The sequence below is a fragment of the Neolamprologus brichardi genome, chromosome 19 (assembly GCF_056152115.1).
Source record: "Neolamprologus brichardi isolate AB-2024 chromosome 19, ASM5615211v1, whole genome shotgun sequence".
Taxonomy (NCBI): domain Eukaryota; kingdom Metazoa; phylum Chordata; class Actinopteri; order Cichliformes; family Cichlidae; genus Neolamprologus; species Neolamprologus brichardi.
In genome coordinates this window covers 9,683,376-9,707,500 of record NC_142122.1, presented here as the reverse complement: position 1 = coordinate 9,707,500, position 24,125 = coordinate 9,683,376, and the positions used below count along the sequence as shown (strand labels likewise).

At 39.6% G+C, this 24,125-nt stretch overlaps 3 protein-coding genes and 1 non-coding gene across 13 annotated transcripts in view; 3 read left to right on the top strand and 1 right to left on the bottom strand.

Moving 5' to 3' along the window:
- LOC102777867 (peroxiredoxin-like 2C) overlaps positions 1-299 on the top strand; it is a 6,274-nt gene extending 5,975 nt beyond the window's left edge. The window contains exon 8 of one of the 2 annotated variants that reach the window (XM_087833007.1): positions 35-299. In XM_087833007.1, the coding sequence (XP_087689133.1) occupies positions 35-142 (108 nt within the window). In that variant the 3' untranslated portion in view covers positions 143-299. The remainder of the gene's footprint in view (positions 1-34) is intronic. The other variant, XM_006798659.3, reaches the window with a different exon arrangement.
- Positions 300-2,667: 2,368 nt separating this feature from the next.
- On the top strand, positions 2,668-21,941 carry afdnb (afadin, adherens junction formation factor b). Of its 9 annotated transcripts, none has more exons than XM_087833005.1 (24): positions 2,668-3,615; positions 10,505-10,697; positions 10,930-11,039; positions 11,127-11,251; positions 11,360-11,463; positions 11,562-11,603; positions 11,702-11,907; positions 12,094-12,239; positions 12,658-12,758; positions 12,857-13,128; positions 13,336-13,479; positions 15,211-15,409; positions 15,503-15,594; positions 15,687-15,773; positions 15,907-15,972; positions 16,080-16,153; positions 17,321-17,439; positions 17,534-17,692; positions 17,829-17,920; positions 18,058-18,201; positions 18,306-18,833; positions 20,709-20,796; positions 20,922-20,973; positions 21,475-21,941. In XM_087833005.1, the coding sequence occupies exons 1-24, from the start codon at positions 3,514-3,516 to the stop codon at positions 21,566-21,568; spliced, it is 3,339 nt and encodes a 1,112-aa protein (XP_087689131.1). In that variant the 5' UTR covers positions 2,668-3,513; the 3' UTR covers positions 21,569-21,941. The 9 variants fall into 9 exon arrangements, with proteins under 9 accessions (XP_087689131.1, XP_087689125.1, XP_087689124.1 ...); XM_087832999.1 differs by having other exon boundaries at positions 2,674-3,615; positions 17,832-17,920; positions 18,306-19,205; XM_087832998.1 differs by having other exon boundaries at positions 2,681-3,615; positions 10,933-11,039; positions 18,306-19,205.
- On the bottom strand, positions 19,042-23,590 carry dusp23b (dual specificity phosphatase 23b). The gene is made up of 3 exons (XM_006798665.3): positions 23,342-23,590; positions 22,377-22,656; positions 19,042-22,024 (listed from the first exon to the last, which is right to left on the bottom strand). Exons 2-3 carry the CDS (start codon positions 22,644-22,646, stop codon positions 21,839-21,841), a joined length of 456 nt encoding a protein of 151 aa, XP_006798728.1. The 5' UTR covers positions 22,647-22,656; positions 23,342-23,590; the 3' UTR covers positions 19,042-21,838.
- Positions 23,591-23,805: 215 nt separating this feature from the next.
- Positions 23,806-23,888, top strand: trnal-cag (transfer RNA leucine (anticodon CAG)). The gene has a single exon. It is a non-coding gene; the product is annotated as a tRNA-Leu (tRNA).
- Positions 23,889-24,125: the final 237 nt, after the last annotated feature.

Genomic DNA, 24,125 nt, shown 5'->3' with positions numbered 1-24,125 from the left:
ATGAATAATTTCTCGTTCCTGTCATTTGTTCCAGCTGGGAGGCAACTTTGTTTTGGACGAACATGGAAGGGAGCTGTTCTCTCACCGCTGCCAGAGTCCAATAGACCGACCCTCAGTGGAGGACATTTTATCTGCACAGTGAATATTAAAATCCTTCATGCACGGCATGACTTAATTAAAGGAAAAAAGAAACAGATGATGTCAGCTGATTAATTCTTTGTATCAAGTTAAGATAAATGTGATTAATAAGCCATCTTTGAAACGATAATTTTGTGAGAACTGCTTTAAAGGTATTACTTTTTTTTATACAGTGCTGTGAAAAAGTATTTCCCACCTTTTAGATTTCTTCATTTTTTCCTTATTTGTCATATGTATATCTTTCAGAACATGAAAAAAATGTCAGTACTGGACAAAGATAACCCCAAAAAAAATTATTTTATTTATTAGGGGAAAAAGTTGTCCAAATCTACCTGTGTCTCTGTGAAAAAGTAATTGCTCTTAAACCTAATAACTGATTGTGCCACCCTTGGCAGCAATCAAGCGTTAGCAAGAACTGGCAATGAGTATCTCACATCGCTGTGGAGGAATCTTGGCTGCTGCTCTTTGAAGAATTGTTTTAATTCAGCCACATTGTAGGATTTTCAAGCATGTACGGCCTCTTTGAGGTTATGCCACAGCATCTTAATCCGATTTAAGTTTGGATTTTGACAAGGTCACTCCAAGCCTTTATTTTAGTTTTGGTATTTTTTAGCCATTCAGATATCCTGCTGTATTAGGTGAATCAAGTGAGCTTGAACTTCAGTGTATAAAGTGATGACTGGACATTCAGGACCTTCTGGTAGAGAGCAGAATTTACAATCAATTACAGAACGCACAAGCAGCAAACCAGCCAAAGAGCCCCACTACACAAGATGAAACAGGACTCCAATTCCAAAAAGTTTAGTTTTGTGTATTCAGAATATTTTTCCTAAAATCTTGGGGATCATCAAGATTTTTTTTGGCAAAGATGAGACAAGCTTTTTAGTCAGCAGTCATGTTTTTCGTCTTTGAATTCTCCCCTGGATGCCATTTTTGCCCAGTTGCTTCCTTATTGTTGAATCACGAACTCTGACCATAACTGAGGCAAGTGAAGCCTGCGCTTCTTTACATTATTGTTGTTTCGGGTTCTTTTGTGACCTCCTGGATGAGTCGTTGATGCACTCTTCGTAAGGTGACCGCTCCTTGAAAGCGTCACCACTGTTCCGAGTATTTCAGGATTAAAAATGGACCAGATTCAGTTTAAAGATAAGATGATAAAATTGGAAGTACATTAAATATAAAAACGTATGACAGACACAATATCACTGCACAGTCCCAGTTTTCCACTTGGAACTCTTGGATTCCATTAGCACTATGGGTAACTTGCACGTATGTCAAGGCATCTAAGTGTTTAACAAAAGCATACATTTTGCAGAAACAATAACTGTTTTCAACTTTAAAATCTGATGTTAAAACTGCTACTTCTCATATCTGAGTTTCAATCAGTGATTAGAAAATGATGCAAGAAAAGTTCTCGCCAAATTTGCAATAGCAGAAGAAGAGCAGTTCAAAAATATATCTTAACGATAAAAATCAAGATGAAGGCTGAAGGCAGAAAATGCACCTCTGCAGACATAAATCACAGGATCAAGCTTCATAATGCTGCATGTTTAATGACATAAGCCTGCGCAAAACCCTTGAAATGATGAGCAGTAAACTCAAGAGTTATAAAAAAAAGCAGGCCTTTGATCAAGACTCTTCTTAGACATCTTCAGACTAGAACTGCTTAAGAGACCCATCATTTTAAGACAGTCCTTAATCACCAGAGATGGCAAACGTGGACAAACTCATCATGCAGATATGAGACTTTGGGCCATTCCAGAGGAAGATTGCCACACTTGGTTCATTTTCATTGATAGTTTTTGCTTTTGTACTTGTTGGAGTTGTTTTCTTAGGCCACACTCTGGATCACTGGTGCTGGAGTCATGGATCTGAGGGCCTCTGGGAGGAATGTGAATGGAGTGATGTCAAGGTGCGGGACGTGACCATTCCCCACTCAGAACAGTCTGGATCTTTCAGCCGTTGTGAGAGATTTGCAGTGGACTGGAGCGAAAGCCAAAAGAAATATGATGAACTTGACTGGCAGCGGATTTCTAATGCAACCCAGACGGTGGCGTGCGAAAGCAGATGGGTGTTTGATGATAACCGCACTACTATTGTTTTAAAGGTGAATGGTCATTTTTTTCCTATTTCTCCAATGATGTTATAGTATGATGTAATATATCTTTAAATTGATTTTACAGCGGTTGTAATTGATCCCATGGGTTGCGTTTGCATTAGACTGATTCATGTTTTGACTACTTGAGAAGAAACTCATTGCATCACATGTAATATTCATGTGATGTTGTGTAACTCTGGAACGTGACCTAATCTGTCCTGCAGCTATAAATAAAACAAGTGAGCCATGTTACCATGAGAGTTTTAAAGAAATCCATTTTCAGCTTTTGTTATACATATATCAGAAAAGTTCTGTTGTAAAAAGAAGTCTTTTCCTGGATCTAAACTTTCCAATATTGCCCCCCTTGCTATTCTCGTCACACACATTCATTTGTGTTCTTTGGTTTTTAATAGGTTTATTTTACTGTTATAGTCATGAAATCACAAAGAAAAACAGTGTTAATCTTTGTGTTTCTTGGAATTCCTTCCCACCTAGTTTTTAGATCCTGGCTCAAGTTTCCCTGGCATGTGGATTTTTCATTGGAACTCTTGTGACAGGTTACCCAGCTGTCAGGTTTATTATGCACCAATGACAACACATTTTTCTTTTCACCAACAAATCAATTAAGGCATACCCCTCTAACTCATTGACCCTAGATGACATCACCGACTGATTTATGGGCCTTTTTGATTGCTCGTTTAGCATTTTAGTAATTTCATTACTCTTTTAAAACAAGATATTACATCACTGAGGATATAAAGTAGCAACTTACAGGGTAGCAATGCCTAAATCTTTTCTTGGATTGTCATCTGATTTACTTTAAATTGGAAAATAATTTATAAAATGATCATCATTTTGTACTAAGTAAGGCTTAAAACTAGCGATTCCAACTATAATCTCATTATCAAAATGAATAGTGACATATCAAATCAAGTGAAAACTACACAATGATTTCTTGTACATTTTTATACTTTTATTTTTTAACCAACCCCCTGTTGGCCACTAGATAGAATGGAGGTTTAAGGAGCACTATTCTTAGACTTAGCAGCTATCTATCCATCTTTTACACTAGGTTGTTGGCTGCGAAAGATCAAATCTACCCTTTGATGATTAATTTAGCATATTCTGTCACATATTGTCTCCTCTGTTGTGTTCGACTGATCCGCTTTCAATGTTCTGCTAAAACATGTTATTTTCTTTACGTAGTGATTGAGTTCTTTGGGCCCAACAACAGGAAATTTGTTGCCATGGTGATTTGAACTTCCTACTCTATTGGCATGGTGATCCTGCCTGGCTGGTCTGGCATACTTCCTGTCCTCCTGGAAGACTCTGCAGCTGGCCATGAGTCTTCTTTGCATCCTGTTTATCTCAAACCATTGGTATGAATATAATTTTCCTTCAATGTGACACATTCAATGCTTAATCTTCACTTCATATTCACGCTGAGTCCAATAGTGAGTTGTGTTTGTTAAAAGGATTGTTCCTGAATCTCCACACTGGTTGTTTTCACAACAAAGAATGACCATGGCCATGAAAGTTGCTGCAAAACATTGCTAAATGCAATGGGAAATGTTTACCACATGATCTACCAGAGGTATGACAACATTTTTGAACAACTGTATATTCTTATTAACATAGGAGATGCAATTTACAAATGGAATATTTTAACAGTCTATTAAAATGTTTAGATCATTCATTAGGAGTAAAAGAAGGAAGTACACCCGATTATGTCAATTATGGACTTGTTCAGGACACCAAATAAAAGAAAACACTCTAATTTTAATGTATACTTGGTAAATCAGTCTGAAACTACATTTAAGGATTTTATGTTTTTATACATCACGATGGTACCATACTATAATTCTTTGATCCAGGTTTACAAGCACGTAACATTGTCTTCTTGGATTTTTTTCTGTGCTGTGGTGGAGCTTCCCATTGGGCTCATATTTTATCTGCTGGTCAACAAGGGCTTGATGCTCCCTCAGATACTCACTTTCACCATGCCCATTTTGGTTTTGAAATTGAAGGTGACAAGTGAAGGATGGATCTGACTGTGCAGCTAGACGTTTATCGGCTAACAGTTTACAGACAAAGAGTATAGGACAGGGGTGGGCAATTCCAGGTCCTGAGGGCCGGTGTCCTGCAGGTTTTAGATCTCACCTTGGGTCAACACACCTGAATCACATGATTAGTTCGTTACCAGGCCTCTGGAGAACTTCAGGACATGTTGAGGAGCTAATTTAGCCATTTAATTCAGCTGTGTTGGTTCAAGGACACATCTAAAACCTGCAGGACACCGGCCTTCGAGCCTGGAATTGCCCACCCCTGGTATAGGAATATAGGAGCTTTTGGAGCTGAACTGATTTCACCCAGTGAACAACTGCTAGGAACCACTCGCCAACCAGTGGTTGTATCGAATTCACATTATTGGAGACATCTCAAAAGCAATGTGCACTTGCATCATGTGTGAAATCTCTGTAGGCAAAAGTCTACCACCAGTCCTTTCAAACCACCGTTATCGCCCTCTGGTGCCCATTAAAAAAAGAGCAGGTTTAAGACACTTTTATATTGGCTTCACTTTTCAGACCAATGTGGCTCTAACTTCCTGTTGTCAGTTTTAATTTCTCACAGAAATTTGGGTGTGTCAGTGTGTTTATCAGCCAGTAGCACAGGAGCCATTGTAGTCCCTCTGGTTCTTTACATTTAATTTAAAGTTTTTGATCTACCTGCAACTATTTTGTATATAGTAAAATTTAAAGTATTTAGCATATTACATATGTTATCTTTGTTTCAGGTGTGATGTTGATGTGGTACAGTGTACAGGTAACACTGTTGGATGAGATGTCTAGAGTTGCCCTGCCAGAGATCATAGAATTGATTTGCAGAAATGTTTCAGGATAATGAAAAATAAATTTCAAAATATGAAATAGAAATGTGCTGACAAAAACACTGGAGGAGGGAGGAAGACAGCAGAAAGAAAATCAGTGTTTGATGTCTAAGAGACAAAAGTGTGCTTAAAAAGCCCAGTCTTCCAATTAGGCATTTGGCGCAGAGAGATTCATGTTCGAAGTCCTTCATTTCTGTTTGTGTGCGCTTTCTGACAGGAAGAAAGAAAAATCGAAATATGCAGAGGGAAACAGCTTGATGAAAGTCTGACGCTTCACAGAGAAAAACATTAGTGGATTTTTTCTGCAGATGTCCTGTGTTTACAATACACTGAACAGTAGCTTCACAGCCAGTGAAAAGTTATTTAAAACTGCCGTGGTTGTGCAGACTTGTGTTAACTAGAAATATAGACACTGTGAAGTGATGAAACACACAAGGTGTAAAGACAGTCAAATGAATAAGGGATCAGCACCTTTATGTCTCCTTGAGATAAAAGGGGTGTTAAAACTAAAAAAAAAACCCTCAGGTATTTGAGTTACAGACTCAAAGACCAAATACGCAATTTTGCCAACATGTAGCCACTTTGGCCCCTACAAGAGATCCTCTACAAGACCCTTATGTTGTCTGAGTACTATCATTTTTGTTCCTTTTATTGATTGTGTTTAATAAACACCTCTTTCATCAATTCAGCTCTATATTGGTTTATCTATAAATCCATCCCACTACCACAACTCCATGAACCTGGTTCTGAAATGCAGATGCAATAGCTTCCTTTTGTTACTTTCACATGCACTGTTTACTCGCCTGTAACCCTGTTCCAATGTGATTGGTCATTAGAGCTACATATAGCTGAATTGAGCTTTGTGAGATAGTCACCCGTTTTGTCTTTCACCCGAAAGACAAAACGCCAAAACACAGACTTAACAATGTGGTGTATGCCGTACAGTGCAGCGAGGAATGCCCAGACCTCTACATTGGAGAGACCAAACAGCCACTTCACAAGCGCATGGCACAACACAGAAGAGCCACCTCCACAGGACAAGATTCAGCTGTCCATCTGCATCTTAAGGATAAAGGACACTCTTTCGAGGATGCCAATGTTCACATTTTAGACAGAGAGGACAGATGGTTTGAAAGAGGAGTGAAAGAAGCCATCTATGTCCACTGTGAGCGACCATCTTTGAACAGAGGCGGTGGTTTACGACACCAACTCTCTGCCATCTATAATCCAGTTTTGAGATCCCTTCCCAGACGCCTTAACGCCCACTCACACCCTGGGCCATCTGACCTCAGGAATTCGCATGATAAGGTGGGGCCAGGTTTCACAATGAACTCACCCGAAACCCTGGCTGATTGGGACCCACACCCAGTTCCACACCTTGGCTCAGGCAATTAGAGGATCATCAGGGGGTCCTTTTGTCCCTCTGTGGGGGGACACTCCCACTAGGTTTATATCTGGGACTCTCCACCATTTGACCTTAGAACTGAAGAAGCCTCTCGGATGAGAGGTGAAACGTCTTCAAGTAACTTAAAGAAGTCCAGACGCTTTTCTTTGCAAGCTCCTTTGACTACGATGACCTGGATGACTGAGAACCTTCACAGACATTTTGTGAGATAGTGTTATCCTGCTCAAATTAGTCATCAGAAAATTGGTATAATGTAGTAATATAGGGATCGACATGTTCAGCAACAATTTAAACGTGGTCAGTTGGTACCAAAGTGGGCCAAGAAAACATTCCCCACACCATTACACCATTATATGTTTATATAACCTTATATATAAAACACTGTATAAACTAAGCTTTTAAATAAAAAATATATATATATAAATTGTTATTCTCCTGGGCTGGAGCTTCGATGTGTTCATCAAACAAACAATAATGGAAGAAACTTTAATGTAGTTTTTTGTTTTTCTGCTTCTCTGAGAAATCTGCACATTCCATCATCCAGACAACAATACGCTTGATTGTTCATTTAAAAAAAGAAAAATCTATACTGTATGTATAATTGAGGATGGTTTTGTTATGCCTTTTGTTCCACCGAAGGTTTACCCAGAAAGCTTTGGAGCAGCCAACAAAAGCTGCCCCACATACATGGGAAGACATGTAACTATAAATTGTGCTGAAAATCAATGGCATGCGTGAGAAATGGGATTCCCTCAAGCATAAACAATGCTGTGAAAAAAGAAAAAAAGAAAAAAGAGGTGACTGAGAAAAAATGTTTTCTCAGCAAAACACAACCTTTAATATTTGAAAGTGGTGAAAATAATGAAAAGAGAAGATGATAGATTAAATCTGTGCTGCCCGATAAACGTGGGAATTATTCTCTTGTATCAAATGTGTGATTAGGAAACTGTGTCTCTCACATAACAAAGATCCACTGACCTGTTAAATGAGGGCAGAGCGGTGAGGGGGCTTGAAGAGGGGATGAGTATGTGAGTATTAAGTAGGCAACTATGTTTAAGAATTCACTGCAGAGAACAATGTAAGTGGGGAATAGATTCGATGAGAGCTGGAGTCCTACTGAAACAGCCTGTTTTTGTAGGAAGGAGCTTTGCTGTTATTTAGAAAACAACTTTGAGGTTGGTTGTTAAAAATGCCCGAAGAGGACGAACAAGATAAGTTAGGGAAAGTCATCAGACAGTGGAACAATAACAGACTGGACCTGTTTGAAATTAGCCAACCCGATGAGGTGAGGAACACAAAATATCTGTGTTTGTGAAGGTTTCTGTATTTTCTGTCAGTGCCACAGTTTTAGATGTAGTTTCAAAGATAAAAAGGTTTTTCTACTTTTAATTATTGGTGCTATTTGATATTATAAGACACAGAAATGTTACTTTAAAAGCTCATAAAAATGACTAATGAACAATTCAGTTAGCCGATCAATAGAAGTATTTAGATAATATAAAATTTATTTATATCAAATTCTGGCGTTTACTCTTAAATTTAAAGCTTCTTAAATTTCTGGATTTACTGGTTATTATTACAGAAGAATCAACTGCGTACTTTTGGCCTTTACATTTCTGGTCTGACATTTCTAGCATATTCTTGTTGCTGTTTCACTTTTTATGTTCCAAAACAGGAAAATTATCTGTTGTAAAATAACTGAAATATTCGTGGTTAATAGGGAAAATGTTTAGTTATGTGTGTGCTATATTATATTCCCCCACCAGCCACAGTTTTCAAACCAGTGAAATATGAAGTTATTTAGTTAGTATGTAGTTATTCTTTTTACTGAGGTGGCCGGGCTGAGACTTTTCCTTGCACTGGAGGGTTACAGAAATTTTAATTGGAAGTGCTCTTAACTGATTTTTTAGTTTTATCATCTGTTGAATCTCTAAAGATAAATACAAATGTAATGAATAGTAGAGGTTCTGCAAAAAAAGGTTCTCACTGATAAATTACTGGTTGAGCCAGTGAACATGTGTGCAACATCCCACTGAGCTTCACTATGTCTGAGTGGTGACCAGACTTTAGCAGCCAGTGGCTCTGTGAAGATGGACTTTGATAAGACAATCTGTGATGGCAAGAGAATTGCATCTCCAAAACCACGGGTCTTGTGATGCAGTGCTTAGTGCCTACCAACTGGGTAAAGGAATAAGAGATGGGTGAACAGATCCAAAGCTCTGCAAAAGTAGGCTGATGTTGTTTAATCCTGCAAAAGAGCTACTGTAGCCAAAATTGCAGAACACACAGAAAGTCTGTGTTTGAAAATAGCCCCAACATTTAAATACAGAAGCTTCCGAGGGCCTGTTTAGCTCACTGGGTTGAGTCTCTGCTTTTAATCATATTGCATTAAGTTACTGTAGAAGCCTGGGTCTGACTCTGCCCTGGGGCCATTTATTGCGTGTCTTCTCCTTGCTCTTGCTCCCAAATTTCCTGTCTTCTCTCCACTGTCCTATCAATTAAAGGCTAAACCCCAAAAGTATATAAAAAATACAGAAGCCTCTATTCACTTTCATTATCACTTTGTTCGAGGTCACAGAGGGGCATGGCTGGAGCATATCCCAGCTGTCACTGGGCATGTGCAGGTGGGGTACACCGTAGAAAGGTTGTACCCCAGGGAAGCTGGAGTATCCAGCCTACACAGGCACAAAAAGAACATGCAAACTCCACAAAGAAAAGCCTCAGGCTGTTAGTAACAGTAATTTCATAATTTCAGTAAAATGATAATTTTCTTTTTTTCCCAAATAAATGTCACATATTTGTTTGTTATGAGGTTAAAACAACAGAAGACACCACTTAGGGAAATTATAATGTCTATTTTTATCTGATTAAGTTTAACTGGTGATGGAAATTATAGTTGGCTGGAGTCACAGGATACGTGGGTCTTCTTCCATCTTAACAACATGTATTTATATACAATTGCTTGAAATGATGATCTTGGAATCTGCAGTTGTTTTAAAAAAGGCTCTAACAGACCTTTACAGGGTGTGTATATCTACTTTTCCATCGTTCTGAGTATTGGTCAATCCACTGAGTGCTGTCAAACAAATCTTTTTTATGCTTTTCGAAGAAAAACTACCAGTTGTACTTGATCATGATTACTAATGAGAAGTTAACAGGCCTTGGCCTTGCCAACTTTAAAGACATTGTGGAAACTCCAGCATCACTTATTAAAATATTTATGTGAGTGTATAAAGAAAATCCAAAATAAATTCAAACTTTGCACCCAATTCTTGTTTTTTAAAGTCATTAAAGATGTATACTGTACAATTATTCCACCCTGAAAAAACAACAGCTCAGCAAAATCATTAAAAGCCTAAAATTACCATAAAATTAATTGTACATAAACTTCAGAGCACAACTGTATAGACGACAGCAGAAACTGTAAATCTTGCTCTGCTCATTTAACTTACATTTAGCGTAAGCTGCACTGCCTGTTTCTCTCTGTGGGGCTATAACCAGCTGTTATTTGATCAAAATTCAAATGTTCTCTTAACTCCAAGCTCCAAATCTTAGAAAACAGACTTTTTCTCAGTTGGAATCCTGTTTTTAGCTTCAGATTTAACGGGTCATTTGTTTTGTTTTAGACACGAGGAGCAGCAGGAACGGTTCTCAGGGACATTCTGAAAGCTTTTTAAATTCCTAAACAGCTCTTTATAAAGACTAAATTGGTCCATTCCTTTTCAAAGTCTATTCATCTTCACAGTTAAGGATGGACACAGAAGGATAGAAAAGCGTGTGGTTTTTTTTTATACAATAAAAAAGGTAAATTTAATGACCAGAAAACACAGGACACAGTTCAAAGCTGCCAGGTATGACTGGTTAACCTGCATATACCCAAGCCGCTGGTTCAAACTTCATCTTAGTTCTTTCACGACTGCAGTAATATGAAAGGCAAACACGCAAAACACTCTAAAAACGTCACGTTTCTTGGCAGAATCTGGAATTTCATGGCGTGATGCGCTTCTACTTGGAGGATCCTGCTGAAGGCAACGTGGCCACAAAGTGTCTGCGCGTCTGCAGCAACTCAGTGACTCGTGAGATCATTGACATGCTGTCAGAGAAATTCAGGCCCGACATGAAAATGCTGACTACTAGTTATGCCCTGTATGAAATCCACAACAACAAGGGTAAGCAATTAACTCAAGAGAAAACAAGTGAAGACACTGCATGTTTCTGGCTGCTTATTTGCTTTTATAGTGGCATGTGTGGGTAATACTGAAATGTCAGTTTTATCATTATGTTACTATTTTTAAAACAAGATATATTATATAAAGGAGTAATCAAGCACAGCCACGTGCTCTAGTCGCTTATATGATTCAGTAACTAAGCTCTTCTTGCTTTCTATGTTTTGTATGGAAGAAGAACGCAAGCTGGATCTGAATGAGAGACCTTTAGTTGTGCAATTAAACTGGAACTCAGCCAACAGAGAAGGACGCTTTGTGCTCAAGAAAGACAAGGACAGCGTGGAGGTAACTCTAACACCCATCGAACCTGAATTATAACTGTAACGTACTGTCTGACACCCGCGCCATCGTTTTATGTGTTTAACAATAAAGGAAAAGTTCGAGGAGAAAGAGAAAGGAGGCTTCATACAAAACTTTAAGAGGACGCTGTCAAGAAAAGGAAAGAAGAAAGAGAGGAACAGCAACACAGATGACAAAGCTTCAGAGGATGAGAATGGGTAAAACGTTTCATTGTTCGCAGTTTTTACTCCTTATTTGCCAGACTACCAGTGTCACGCCTACCGAACCATCAGAATAACATCCTCTCCTTTTAAATTATTATCCAGGCCAGCTGAAAGTTCACTCAACAATGACAGCATTTGCTTGTCTAACCTTGATGCACAAAAATATTGCACAGAAAAGAAAAGACCGCAGAGGCAGGCTGCTGCAGGTGAGTAATCTTAACACTACAGACTGGATCATAAATGTGTGCCTTACTTGGTCACTGTCTGGCGTATTTAAATTCTAAATCTAATCGTGAACTTTCAGATCAAGCTGGATTACCGATTGCCATTCAGTTCTCTGATAACTGTGAGTATGAAATAAGCATTTTATAGTTTGATACAAGGCATTTGCAGACTCTCTCATAATGTCCTCCTGCCCCCTGCTGGTGTCTTTTACACATTTAGTTGCAGAGCCCTTCCTGTGTGCAGTTATAAATTACACCAACAGCTCCACAGTTCACTTCAAGCTCTCGCCTGCATACGTCCTCTACGCCGCGTGCCGGTTTGCTCTACAACGCCGGTACGGTCAAGACTCTCGAACCTCAGAGCGCGCAGACAGCGTAACCTCGATCAGTAACAAAATGGTGTCGATGACAGGGAAGGTCATCCAGGCAAGTGTGTGACAGATTCTGTGACATTTGCAAATATTAACTTCAAGGAAATGTCACTTTATTGTTTCATTTAAATTATGTCTACAATCAAGGTGGACTTTCAGACACTAACACTTCAGAATCATGTTTGCAGGTGTTCTTTAAGTTTGCACAATGCTCATATGTGGGCTACATTTACCTTTCCAGAGGCAGCAGACCATTGGAGGGGCTCTCGCCTTCTGGATGGCCAACTCCTCTGAGCTGCTAAACTTCCTCAAGCATGACCAAGACCTCAGCCCACTGACACAGCAAAGCCAGCTGGACCTGTCCCACTTGGTGCACAAAGCCTACAGGTAGACACAACACAATCAGACCATAGCCTTCTGTTTGGCTTGAACATGTCATTTTCTTAATTTTTCCACTTTGTTTAATATGATCTAAAGATGTGTTTTTATATGTGGTGATACAAGTAAAAACAATAACTTTAGAGAGGACTTACTGTGTTTTTCATTATATCTGCTGTTACACAAGTATAAGGACACATTTCTTAAAGTTTTTTCTTCTCCTGGCTCTGTATGATGTCAGTGAGAGGGAATATAGCCCCTGCCCACCTGCTGTTTAAAACTTATGATTATGAAAAGACTTTTTGTATGTCTTATGTTTATGCGCAACGACATTATATTTTTGTATCTTATGTATGTTATTCTGATTTAATCTAATCTTATGCACAGTGTATCACCCAAAGTCTAATTGTTATACTTTTTACTCCAGTTGTCTGCTACAGTGTCTGCAGAATGAGCTGAGGAAACATTTGCCAACCTTTCTGATTGATCCTGAGCAATATGGTTCCCTGCCACCTGGTATAGGTGCAGGTTTGGTTATTAAATTAGCATATATATATTTTACTAAGTGAACTGTTTTTGGATCCTTGACTTTACTAAACGGTCTATTTTCTGTCTTCCTGTTGCAGAAATGGTGCTTAACACCTTGATGAACACCATGTCTCTGTTACGCCGTTGTCAGGTCAACCATGCCCTCACCATCCAGCTCTTCTCTCAGCTCTTCCACTACATCAGCGTCTGGCTTTTCAATCAGCTCATGAGCCCTGAAGCCAGCACCCCAGGCCTGCGCTCCCACTACTGGGGAGCTGCTCTCCGTCAGAGGCTCACAGCCATCGAAGCCTGGGCAGAGAGACAGGGCCTGGAGCTGGCAGCTGACTGCCACCTGGGCCACATCATCCAGGTATGCAGCTCTCTGTTTGAATACTGTTAAAACAGTAGCACTTTTTACAAAAAACTAAAACTTTCTACTTCAAAAATGATTTAAACCTGAACCAGGTTTTATTCTCTCTAATACGAAGAGCTTTCGACAGATGTATTATTGGCTTTAATTTACGGCGCTTTTCATTCGGTTAAAGACGTTAAAATAGCATTGCCTGGCTGTTTCTAGGCAACCACCCTCCTGACCATGAACAAGTACTCAATGCAGGATGCGAAGGACATCCAGACAACCTGTTTCAAGCTGAACTCACTGCAGCTGCACATGCTGCTGGCTGACTACCTCTATGCAACCAATGAGCCACACATCCCCCCTGTGAGTACCTTCAGTCTGCTCTTCCACTCATGCTTGTAAATCCTTGAAAGAAAAGGTCCAACTCTAAAGATCAGTTAGTCAAATTGTGTGAAACACATTTTCATGTGACAGAGAAAACAGTACGCTGGCATAAACGTAGGGTTTGCATTTAGTATGCCTTGCTGAATTAAAAGCTTCACCACAGAAAAGGAGTGCCGCTGTATAGATCTGTGTGAATAATTAATGGTGAATAATATGATAATGAATAATATATAAGAAATAGTAAATTGAGCTGTCATATTACTTTATTCGAGAGTTTGAGATAAATGTTTACGCCGACTATCCATCATGTGCCATCATGATCAATCAGGTAACAGCTCAGAGAGATACCAATTAATGCTTATTAATGCTAAGTAACATACAACAAAGGCAGAGTGCAGGGCTATAGCTTTTGTTGTACGCCTAAATCAAAAAGTCAAAAGCCACCAACAGTGCAAACACAGCAAAGTCCAGTTTAATGTCTTGAATTGGCTGAAGTAACCCCTTGCAGTCTCGGGAAGCACCCACCACACCCCTAATAATCCATAACTTAAAGCTTTAGTAAAATCTGTGAGTTGAAAATGTGTGGCAGCTGTAGCTCAGGAGGTCATCTGCCAATAGGAAGGTTGATAGTTTGCATCCTAAATTATGCTTGGGCAAGATACTGAACCTCAATTTGTCTTAACTAGAATGTAAATATTAGAAAGAAAACACTTAAATAAAAAAGAAGTGCTTTTGAATGAGGCAAAGATTTACAACATAAACTGGGGAATTAGCTGAAAACTCTTGGAACAGAATATATTCACACTTTTTAAGTACTAGTACACTGTATAGTGCATAGTTTGTCTTCCATTGCTCTGCTGCAAATATCATTCATCTCAGCTTAATGCTTCTCAAATCTATGGGAATGGACTCGCTTTTGGGAGCCAGCCTCAAGTGGACATTTGAGGAACTGCAGTTTTTTTGTCCTTCCACAGTGGTGTCGTTGTTCCATTTGTATAAACCAAGTCATCGAAAAGTCCAACAGTTATATCAACACCTCTAAAACGTTCACGGTAAAAACCGCCCCATGGTAACGTTAACTAGGGTATGATTTACTGCATCTAATATTAGATTGTGTTAGTGGTTCGGGCACCTTAGGAAAGACTGAACACCTCATGTGTGAGGTATTTTGAGCATGTTTGACTGGGAGGAGACTGAGCAGCAGATTTTGCCTCTTGGTTGGCTTGAGAATGTCTGGGTGTAGGCAGTACATGAGAAGAAGAACTGAGCATTGTGAGGCGGACATGCAGCAGAACAGAGGAATAGTTTTAGCTAAGACTTACAAGATTATTAGAATTTTTTTTTACTGTGCATATAAAACAAAGCATTACATCTGTCCAAAAACTAATTTTAACTAAGCAATACTGAATATACAGTATTTTAACTATATTAACTGTAACTGATAAATCTTTAACTTATATTATTGCTGCTGTTCTTTATAACTAGCACCAATACCTGCTCCACTACTATAGTTGCCTGAAGGTAACAGCACTCATTTGCAACTGAGGTCCGAGGTCAGGGTCCTTTTCCAGATTTTGAGTCCCAGCCGATTGGATATCAGTTTCCTGAAGCCTTGCCACATAATGACTAATGGCAATCTACTCTATACAGCACATCGACCTTTTCCTGAAATATTTCAGCTGCGTGATCCGCTGCCTGTCCTCACTGCAGGATTTGATCAATGCTGTAGTGACAGCTGCCCAGGCCTCAGCAGATAACCTGATTCGGAGCGAAGGACAGGACATCCAGCTGCAGGAGAGCCTCGACCTCCACCTGCCCTTCCTGCTGCCGGAGGGAGGATACTCCTGTGAGACTGTGAGAGGAATCCCTCAGGGGTTTAGAGAGTTTTTGGAGCCAATGTGCCAAAAAGGTATGGATTACAAAAATTCAGATTACGGTAAGCGATTGTACATAAACCTAAAATGGGATCTTTGCTTCACCATATTACATCATTCTCTTACAGGTCTCTGCTCTTTAACACCCCAGCCAAACTCCAAAGGGGACTGGACCATTTATTTCAGCGAATCTGCTCCTTCTGTAGAGAGTACATATTTGGTAAACGAAAACAAAAAAGAAACACATGGCCCAAGATGTGCTGAAATATGATTTTACTTTGACTTAAGGGGGCATAATTTCTTCTTTGACAGGCAGCACACAGGCAGCCAGAGATTATGACGATCACACTGAACAAACCTTTGAACAGTGGGATGGGGGTCAGCATTGTAGCTGCCAAGGTGACGTTCGTTTATTCCTGACTATTTCTGTTATTTCTTAGTTTTTAGCATTTTAGTATTCACTACTACAGATGTCAAAAAAAAATGTGCAAACCATTCAGTAAATGAAAGTCTGCCTCTTATTTTGCTGCAGGGAGCTGGGCAGTGTACCCTTGGGATCTATATTAAATCCATCGTCAAGGGAGGACCGGCTGAAATGGTGAGAATAAACACAGTTTAGGTCCATCTTTGAAAAAGAGGAGCAGAATTTTCAATGAAATGCGCAAGTACGCACTTAATCAAACTGTGTCTCTTTACTCTGTCCAGAATGGCCAGTTAACTGCTGGAGATCAGCTGCTCAGTGTGAATGGTCAAAGCCTGGTTGGTCTCAGCCAAGAAAGGTAGCTACTGCACACCAGCCAGGGAAATGTTTAGCTTTTCTTATCTTTTCTTTTTGGAAGCAGGACAGTGGTTAGTCTAAGCTGAAAACTGCAGGAGAGATCATAAGTGAATAAGAATAACCCTGACTTTCTCTTTTACAATTAGTGAAAATGATATTCCCATCATGATATGACATCATGTAACATCTGGGATACCCTTACTTTTAATCTATGATTTCATCACAACCTCTGTAGGCTGCACACGCCCACAGATGGTGATTATAATAAATGCATACTTTCTGTATGTTTGCTTTGTGTACTATATGCTTACTTAAGTACTGTTCTTTTCATTCAGAAGCACCGATATGATCCTTTCCTCCTTCAACACATGCATATCAGCCTCACGTCTGAAAAATAACAATAATACCAAGAGTACTTAGACAGTGCAACTCCCCCAAAGGAAAAGGCTACACTAAAACTTTGATGTTTTTAATCACACTGTTTTTATTACAAAATGATGACATAAGCAGTTTTTATAGATCATTTGTGCTCATTGTTAAAATGGAAATCTAGTATAGTATTTTAATCTTTTTGTCCCATTGTAAAGTCATATATAATGTCATATTGAAATAACGGTTTGGCCTCCAGTGATTAATTTATTGCTTTAAAATCTCGAGATAAAGAAAACTAAAGCTTTTTCCCAATTTGTGTGATCCTGACTTCTGACCTCTGACCTTGAAGCATTACATACCAAAATTGTGTATTTTATCATGTTTTCCCATATTATTGGAGCAGAATAGACTGAAATCTTTGGCCTCTACAGTCTGTAAAAACTCATGCTTCATGCAGTGTGTGATTTTCCAAAACTTTTTATTGCATCACTGTGACAGTGTAGGGTGTAGTCTTGAAAACATAAATAATAAAGTGTGTTGCTCTCTCTGTTCCCTTTAATATGATACATTATATTGAATTTCATGAACTATTTGTCTTCTTTTCCCCCCCCAAAACTGCAATGTAACTATTAGACACACAGCACAGGTTAGCTGGTTGAGAGTAGCATGCTTTTAACTTTACAAATGCCAAAATTTAAGAGTGTTTTAGCCAAGTTTAAGTATTTAGTAATTACGAAACAATCTCTAAACTGTGACATTAAAGAAAAGTAACCTTATTAATCTTACACTGGTTTAGGGCAGCAGCGATCATGATGCAAACTGGCCCCATTGTGACCTTACAGGTTGCAAAATTTGCAGCGAGTTACCACGGCCTAGAAGCCCTGCTGAGAGAATCCACCCCAGAGAAGACTACAGGCAAGCACCAGTACACTCAAATCAAACCTCTGCTTTTTTTTCCATTACTTTCTACCTTCTTTTACCTGACAAAGACCTTTTCCTGCCTCATAAGGGGAGAGAGACCACGCTAAGCCAAACAATAAAGCCTGCATAAAGTACAGCACAGAGGACCACAGTCCCTCAGAGGAGCTCCATGGAGGCAGTCGAAGGAAGAAACAGCAGATAATGCAGAGGAACAGACAATTTTATCGCTCCAACCCCAACATGGCCGGTGGGCGCTCTTCTCCTGTTGTCACTTTTTGTTGCTGAGCGCTAACCGCACATATTTCTCACTGTTAAATATGCATAACATTGGAGAGCGAGTCATAATAACAGCTGCAGTACTTTTTATTTTCTTCTTATTACAGCAGACTTTTGCCTTGAGGATGGCGATAAACTTGTTGACCCTTTCACAGGAAACAGCACCGCTTCTGTGTCCACTAAAAATCTTTGCTCTGATGTGAGATTATTATTAATATTATCGTTGTTGTCCAGTGTTTTTAACACATTTTCAGTGACTTGTCATGATCTTACACAGGCCATATACATTTAAATATTTAAGGATTCAGCGTAACACTTTTTCTTTCTTGTGGTCAGAAATTCCACTGGGAATACTTGACACTACCGAACCCTAGATCCCAGGACAGGAATGTATCTGAACCTAGTAAACCACAGCAAACTTTCCAAGTGTCTTTGAAACCTTTAGCTGGACAGAGCTCCAATAGATCTCTAAACGTCATGGTAAGTTTTGGTGTACGAAGACGTTAAAAGAAATACATAAGCAAAGTCATAATAGTACAGCTAGAAAGAATTACATTAAAATCTCTTTATTTACCCCCCTCTAGCGCCAAGCCCTCTCTCAGGAGAACTTGTGTACAGACAGTGGACGCCCCCTGCTGGACAAAAGTCAGAGCAAGTGGACACAGAAGGATCAGGGTGCAAAGCAAACTGAGAACTACTACACGTCTTTCCCTATCCGCTCTTGTCTTTCTACTCATGACATCCTTTCTGATAACAGCTCCCCCACAAATCAGCAGCAGGTCAGCCGTGTAAGCTGTGCTGGTGTTTGGAGAACCCCTTTTTCACAACACTCAACATCCACACCTTCAATCCAGCCGATACGCATCGACATCCCCCTAACAAGAGCAGCGAGCCACCAGTCAAATCCTCCACTCACTACCTTCCAGCAGAGTTCTTCGTCGCTGGCAGTGAAGATGAGCCGAACTTTTCAAATCAATGAACACAAGCAGAATCCTCAAAGCCAAGCTAGTAGTACTTCTGCATGTCCAGTATCTCCAACTAAGAAGCTACTTCAGCCCTCACTTTCATCACAAAAATTCAACATGCACAGAGATCAAGCAGCAAAACCTCAAGTGAGTATCACTCCAACAAAGCATGTTTCCTTCCAAGAACCTCCCTGTTCACAGAAAAAGAGCACAGGTCCAATGAAACAGAAAGACCCTATGGAGATGTCTGATCCATGGAAGAGGGAAGCCCAGGAGAAGCTGGAGAAGCAGCTGAGGCTTGAAGCGGTGGAGTTCCTGCAGCAGGAGATGCAAGAGCTTCAGGCTAAAGCTAAGCGCACGGCGGAGGAGAACGACCGACTCCGAAAGCTCAACCTGGAGTGGCAGTTTCAGAAGAGGCTGCAGGAAATTCAGCAGAGAGGAGATGATGAGGATGAAGATAAGGATTTGGACATGATGGTGATGATACAGCAGCTAGAGAACAGCATGTCACAGGCCAAGGTTAAAGAGAAAACACAATGAAAACTTATCTTTCTGAGCCTGTTTTTTGTGTATGCTGTTCATACACTGTTAATACACAACACTGTTGGAACCTCTTCCGATTCCTATTTAGGTCACACAGCTCGTCTAATTTAAAGCTGAACACAGTGACGCCCAAAAGTTTTTGTGGTATTAAGTAAAGTGTATTAAAGGGAGCCTAGTATAGTAATTTATTCTAGGACTTTAGTAGAGAGTGTTAAGGAACAAATAATCTTTAAATTATTTGTTTACATAAACTCTTCATGTACCTAAATATCATAGCAAAATGGGGCTTTTAATGATTTCTTTGATTGGTTCTTTTTCCAGGGGGGAATGATTCCAAATACAAGAATTCGATGGACTTTATTTTGAGTTTCTCTAAACCACACGGTTTATATACCGAAGTTTACATACAGCCTCGAGTATACATAGACTCTTAAGTTTTGCTGATAGTTCCAAGGCCTATTAACTTCTCATTCGTCATCGTGGTTGACTACAACTAGAATTTTCTCTTTGTCAGAATAAAAGGGATTTGATTGACGGCACTCGTTGGATTGATCAACGTGAAAGTCTTGTGAAGATTTAAGGAGAACTGTAGCTTTACACATGTTGGCAGGTCTTTTGGAGCCATTTCTAAGCAACTATAGAGACCAAGATCATCAGTTCAAACAAATGTTAATGAGTAAAAGAAAGATGTGTCACCACCTTGGTCTGGACGAAGACCCAAATTGTCATATTTGCATGAAAGGAAACTGGTTAAGAAAGCACCAAGGCTCAACCCTGCCATGAACTGGAAACTGCTGGAACACCAGCGTCACTGTCCACAGTGAAGCCAATTTTACATCCCTATGGATGTAAATTTCACCTCAAATCAACAGCTAAATGTTTGAAGCTTGAACAAAACTGGGTGTTCCAACAGGACAATGATCCCATATACACATAAAAATGGTTTTGGAAAGGATAACTTAGGCTAACATTACGCTTCTGGAATGGCCTTCCCATTCCCTGATCTCAACCCCATTGAAAATCTGTGGATTAGGCTTAAAAGCCAGGTTTGTGCCAGGAAGCCAGCCAGTTTCAATGAACTCTACCTATTCTGCCAAGAAGAGAGGTCAGATATGCAGCCAGATTCATGCCAGAAACGTATTGACTGAACGTGTATGGTCAAGGTGCGACTTGCTACTGGACATTTCAATTCAAATTCAATCTTGCGCACCCAATTCTTGATGTTTTAAGTCCATAAAGACGTTTGCTGTACAATCATTCTACCCTTGGAAAAAGAACATTCCAAAGAAAAACAAATTATTAAAGAAAACATTAAAAGGTCAAAATTACCAAGAAGTTCATGTCCATAATGAACCTAACCATAACTAACATATCTAACCATAGCTGTACATGCATACTTCTGTAATGACAAGTTTACGTGTGGATACAACTAAAAAACACCCAATAACTTGCATTATTGTCTTTTATCTCCTGGTTCAGAACAACACAAGAAGCTCTGGTGGGAAGGACAAAACAGAAAAGCAGACGGGAATTCACCTCTCCAAAAAGGAAGATGAAGAAAAGAGAGGTAATCCTTAATTCACACATTAAAGAAAAGTGAATGTTGTTGTGTCAGTTTTGTTTATTCAGAAATGTGTGCATATCAGCTATGTCATTTGATTCTAACTGGGAAAATGTCCATGTTTTTGGCAGCTCAGCGATTAAGTGGATTAGCTCATGATGTTCATCAAGCAGCATCAAAAGAGTGAGTTTACACTTTTTTGGCACACAAAGCAGAACATTAATCTAATTCAGGGGTGGGGGAACTTGAGGCCTCAAGGGCCGGTTTCCTGCAGGTTTAAGATATGTTCTTGATCCAACACAGCTGATTTAAATGGCTAAATTACCTACTCAACGTGTCATGAAGTTCTCCAGAGGCCTGGTAATGAACTAATCATTTGATTAGGTGTGTTGACCCAGGTGATATCTAAAACCTGCTGGAGACCGGGCCTTGAGGCCTGGAATTCCCCATCCCTGATCTAATTTAACAGGCAGCTACTAATGCCACATTTCTTCTCAAGAAGACTTAATGATACATCTGCACACAGTGGTGCAAAAAAAAAAAGAATGGAATAATATCCCTGAGTAAAATAAATCTATAAAGTAAAGTCCCCTTTATAAATACATTCTAAAACAGCACAGGATGTTTGTTTCACCCGTATGTGATATAATTCAGGTATCTCTGATGTGATGGTTGTATTTGCAGAAACCAGGAGGAGAAAATGAAGAGAGCGTCGGCTCCTGAGAAGCTAACATTCAAGGAGCGCCAGCGTCTTTTTTCCTTGGCGTCCAGTTCATAAACAGAAAGCTCAGAAGACAAAAATGTTTAAATTTAAAAAAAAAATGTAATTATTTCCTAGCATCATGACAGCATCTATTAATCACATGTCCCAAGGGCAAAAAGTGGGTAATTTTAACACAATATTGTTCAGCACTGTTGTTCCTTCTTGTATTTTCCTATTAATAGGTAATAAAATGTTCATTTAGGAGTAGTTAAGGCACTTCTTACATCATTTTCTTATTAACAGTAACTGTTTGCTGCTTCTTTTAGTGGAAGCAGTTAATTAATGTTACTTAATGCGCTGATAAAACTGCACCACTGCCTTCTCTTGTTCGTGAGTTTCAATTGAACCTTGTCGCAGTCTACGGATCTCGTTGATCGCGTCAATCCCAGAAATCTTCCTGGTCTTCACCAGGTAGCAGGCCAGCATTGTCCCTGTTCTCCCATGACCATGCATGCAGTGAACTGCCACACCCTGTAGAAAACAATACAATCATTATTTGAGTCAGTTATCTATAAAGTATCCCTGAATATTTAGGGGGTTATGGAGTATTTCTCCTAGGCTTGCTGTTCCCAGAAGGGATAAATTATATTACTAATGCTATGTAATACATTTTAAAAATAATCTATTATTCCCCCCCCCCCCTTTGGGCTCTTGGCAGAGTGCAGCACTTAGCTATGTTAGGGGAAAACCTGCAAAAGAAGATGTTTGTTTACAGAAATGAAACTTAATGTCAAATGTTTTAAGTTACAGTACTGAGCTAGCATACAACTGTTAAATGCACAACCATCCATCATGCACAGCCTGTCACCATCTGAGATCTTACCTCACCCTTGGAGTTGGCCTCTTCCACAATAGAGAGGACTCTATCAATCTGATTGGGTGAAGGAGGAGTAAAGTCAACTATCTTGATGTGGTGAAGCTGTAACTCTGGGCATGAGTCATGGTTGGGTGGTTTCCTCTCACAGAGGCAAACCAGGTGCTTGATGCCATTGTCCACCATATACCGGTATTCACATGGCATCCTGGGCATTGCCAGTCCAGCCAGTTTGCCTGGCTCCACCCAGGAGAAGTTGTGTGGAGCAAAGGAGGCCATAAGTATTCAACTGAGGAGAGGGCAGAGCATAGGTTTATTTTATAAACATTCAGTCTATATTAACAATATACGAAACAGTAAAATAAAACCATAATCTTAGTCTGAAACTGTTGATGTCACAAGTGGGATTTGAACCCTCACTTCCAGGAAAGTGTTTTTATTTTTTTATTTATTTATTTTATCGTGTCACAACCCGCCTCAAAGTGTCTTAATCGGGACACTATCTTTCTGAGGATAACATGTAAACTTCACATAGATACAGATAAAGCAACAGCGACTTTTACATCTTAAATATATCAGTAAACAGTCGGGAAAGAGCGCTAAAATAAGATGCCAAGAGTGACACTGTGCAGCTGTCTACTTTACGTTAGCATAATGCTATTGGCTAGGCTAGACAGTCCAGTGACTCATTGAGGGATTAGTTTAATAGGGTTACAAATGTAGCATTATAAGGCACAGGTCTGGTACGGAAATGCACTTCAGGCCTTATCAGACTTTACCTGTTTGTTTTCAGAGATTAGAAAAGCAAGTGACAAAAGGTAACACCTAGCTAAACTTTAGCAATGGTATGATGAAACTAAGCACCTCGCAGATTTGTAAAGACAACTCGGGCGAGGAATTCACCCTATAGCAATTAGCTTCCCTATAGACAATTAATGTCTATTACCTGTCAAAAAGTCCTGAGAATTACTCACAGTTCACTGATGAATGCACTCTAGGGACTCTTGTTCAAACCGCCTCACCCTGTCTGTCAAGCTAGTTACTACGTTCGCCGTTAGCACGTACCGCAGACAACTTAATAGCAGCTACTTCACAATTTCGCTGATAACTACTACGATTCTACAAGAGTAAAACTGGAAAGACACGTCATCTAACCAAGGCTAGATTGTGTCTGTTGCAATGCTAGGTGTGACGCGCCAGGCAATCAATCAATCAGTGAGGGAAGCAGCTGTCAAGTTCTTCAATGAAAATCATCTTACTTGTTGTAATGGATATTTAGCTGCCTGCTAATGACAGAGAAGATTTCTGATTTGAGTACAGCGCCTTCACAGTGGGATGAATTGTTGTTGTTAGTAGCACAATATACAATAACACAATCATAAGTGTGCAGATTGCTATGATCGACTTTAAAACATGGTCTAGCTATTTCTGTATATAAGTCAGGATGGCCGAGCGGTCTAAGGCGCTGCGTTCAGGTCGCAGTCTCCCCTGGAGGCGTGGGTTCGAATCCCACTTCTGACAACAACCTTTTTACATTTTTTTGATACAAGAATCTGGTTTTATTTCACCGTTTTGTTTATGATTAATGCTGACTGACTGTGAAGGTTCTCAGTCATTAATGCTGACTGACTGCTTGTTTGTGGCCCATAGAATCAACCTACACTGACAAGCTAAAGTACTGGTTTTGATTCAGTGACCTTAATGACTCTGTTATGTAGTGTTAAGAGACAGGGATTTGTTATGTTTAATCTAGCTAGT

Coding starts and splice junctions, on each gene's coding strand:
- afdnb (XM_087832997.1), top strand. CDS start 3,514: ATGGTGATCCTGCCTGGCTGGTCTGGCATACTTCCTGTCCTCCTGGAA. Junction 15,595..15,686: donor CTGTAGAGAGTACATATTTG/GTAAACGAAAAC, acceptor CTTCTTTGACAG/GCAGCACACAGGCAGCCAGA. Junction 16,154..17,320: donor GTTGGTCTCAGCCAAGAAAG/GTAGCTACTGCA, acceptor ACACTGGTTTAG/GGCAGCAGCGATCATGATGC.
- dusp23b (XM_006798665.3), bottom strand. CDS start 22,646: ATGGCCTCCTTTGCTCCACACAACTTCTCCTGGGTGGAGCCAGGCAAA. Junction 22,025..22,376: donor AGGCCAACTCCAAGGGTGAG/GTAAGATCTCAG, acceptor TGTTTTCTACAG/GGTGTGGCAGTTCACTGCAT.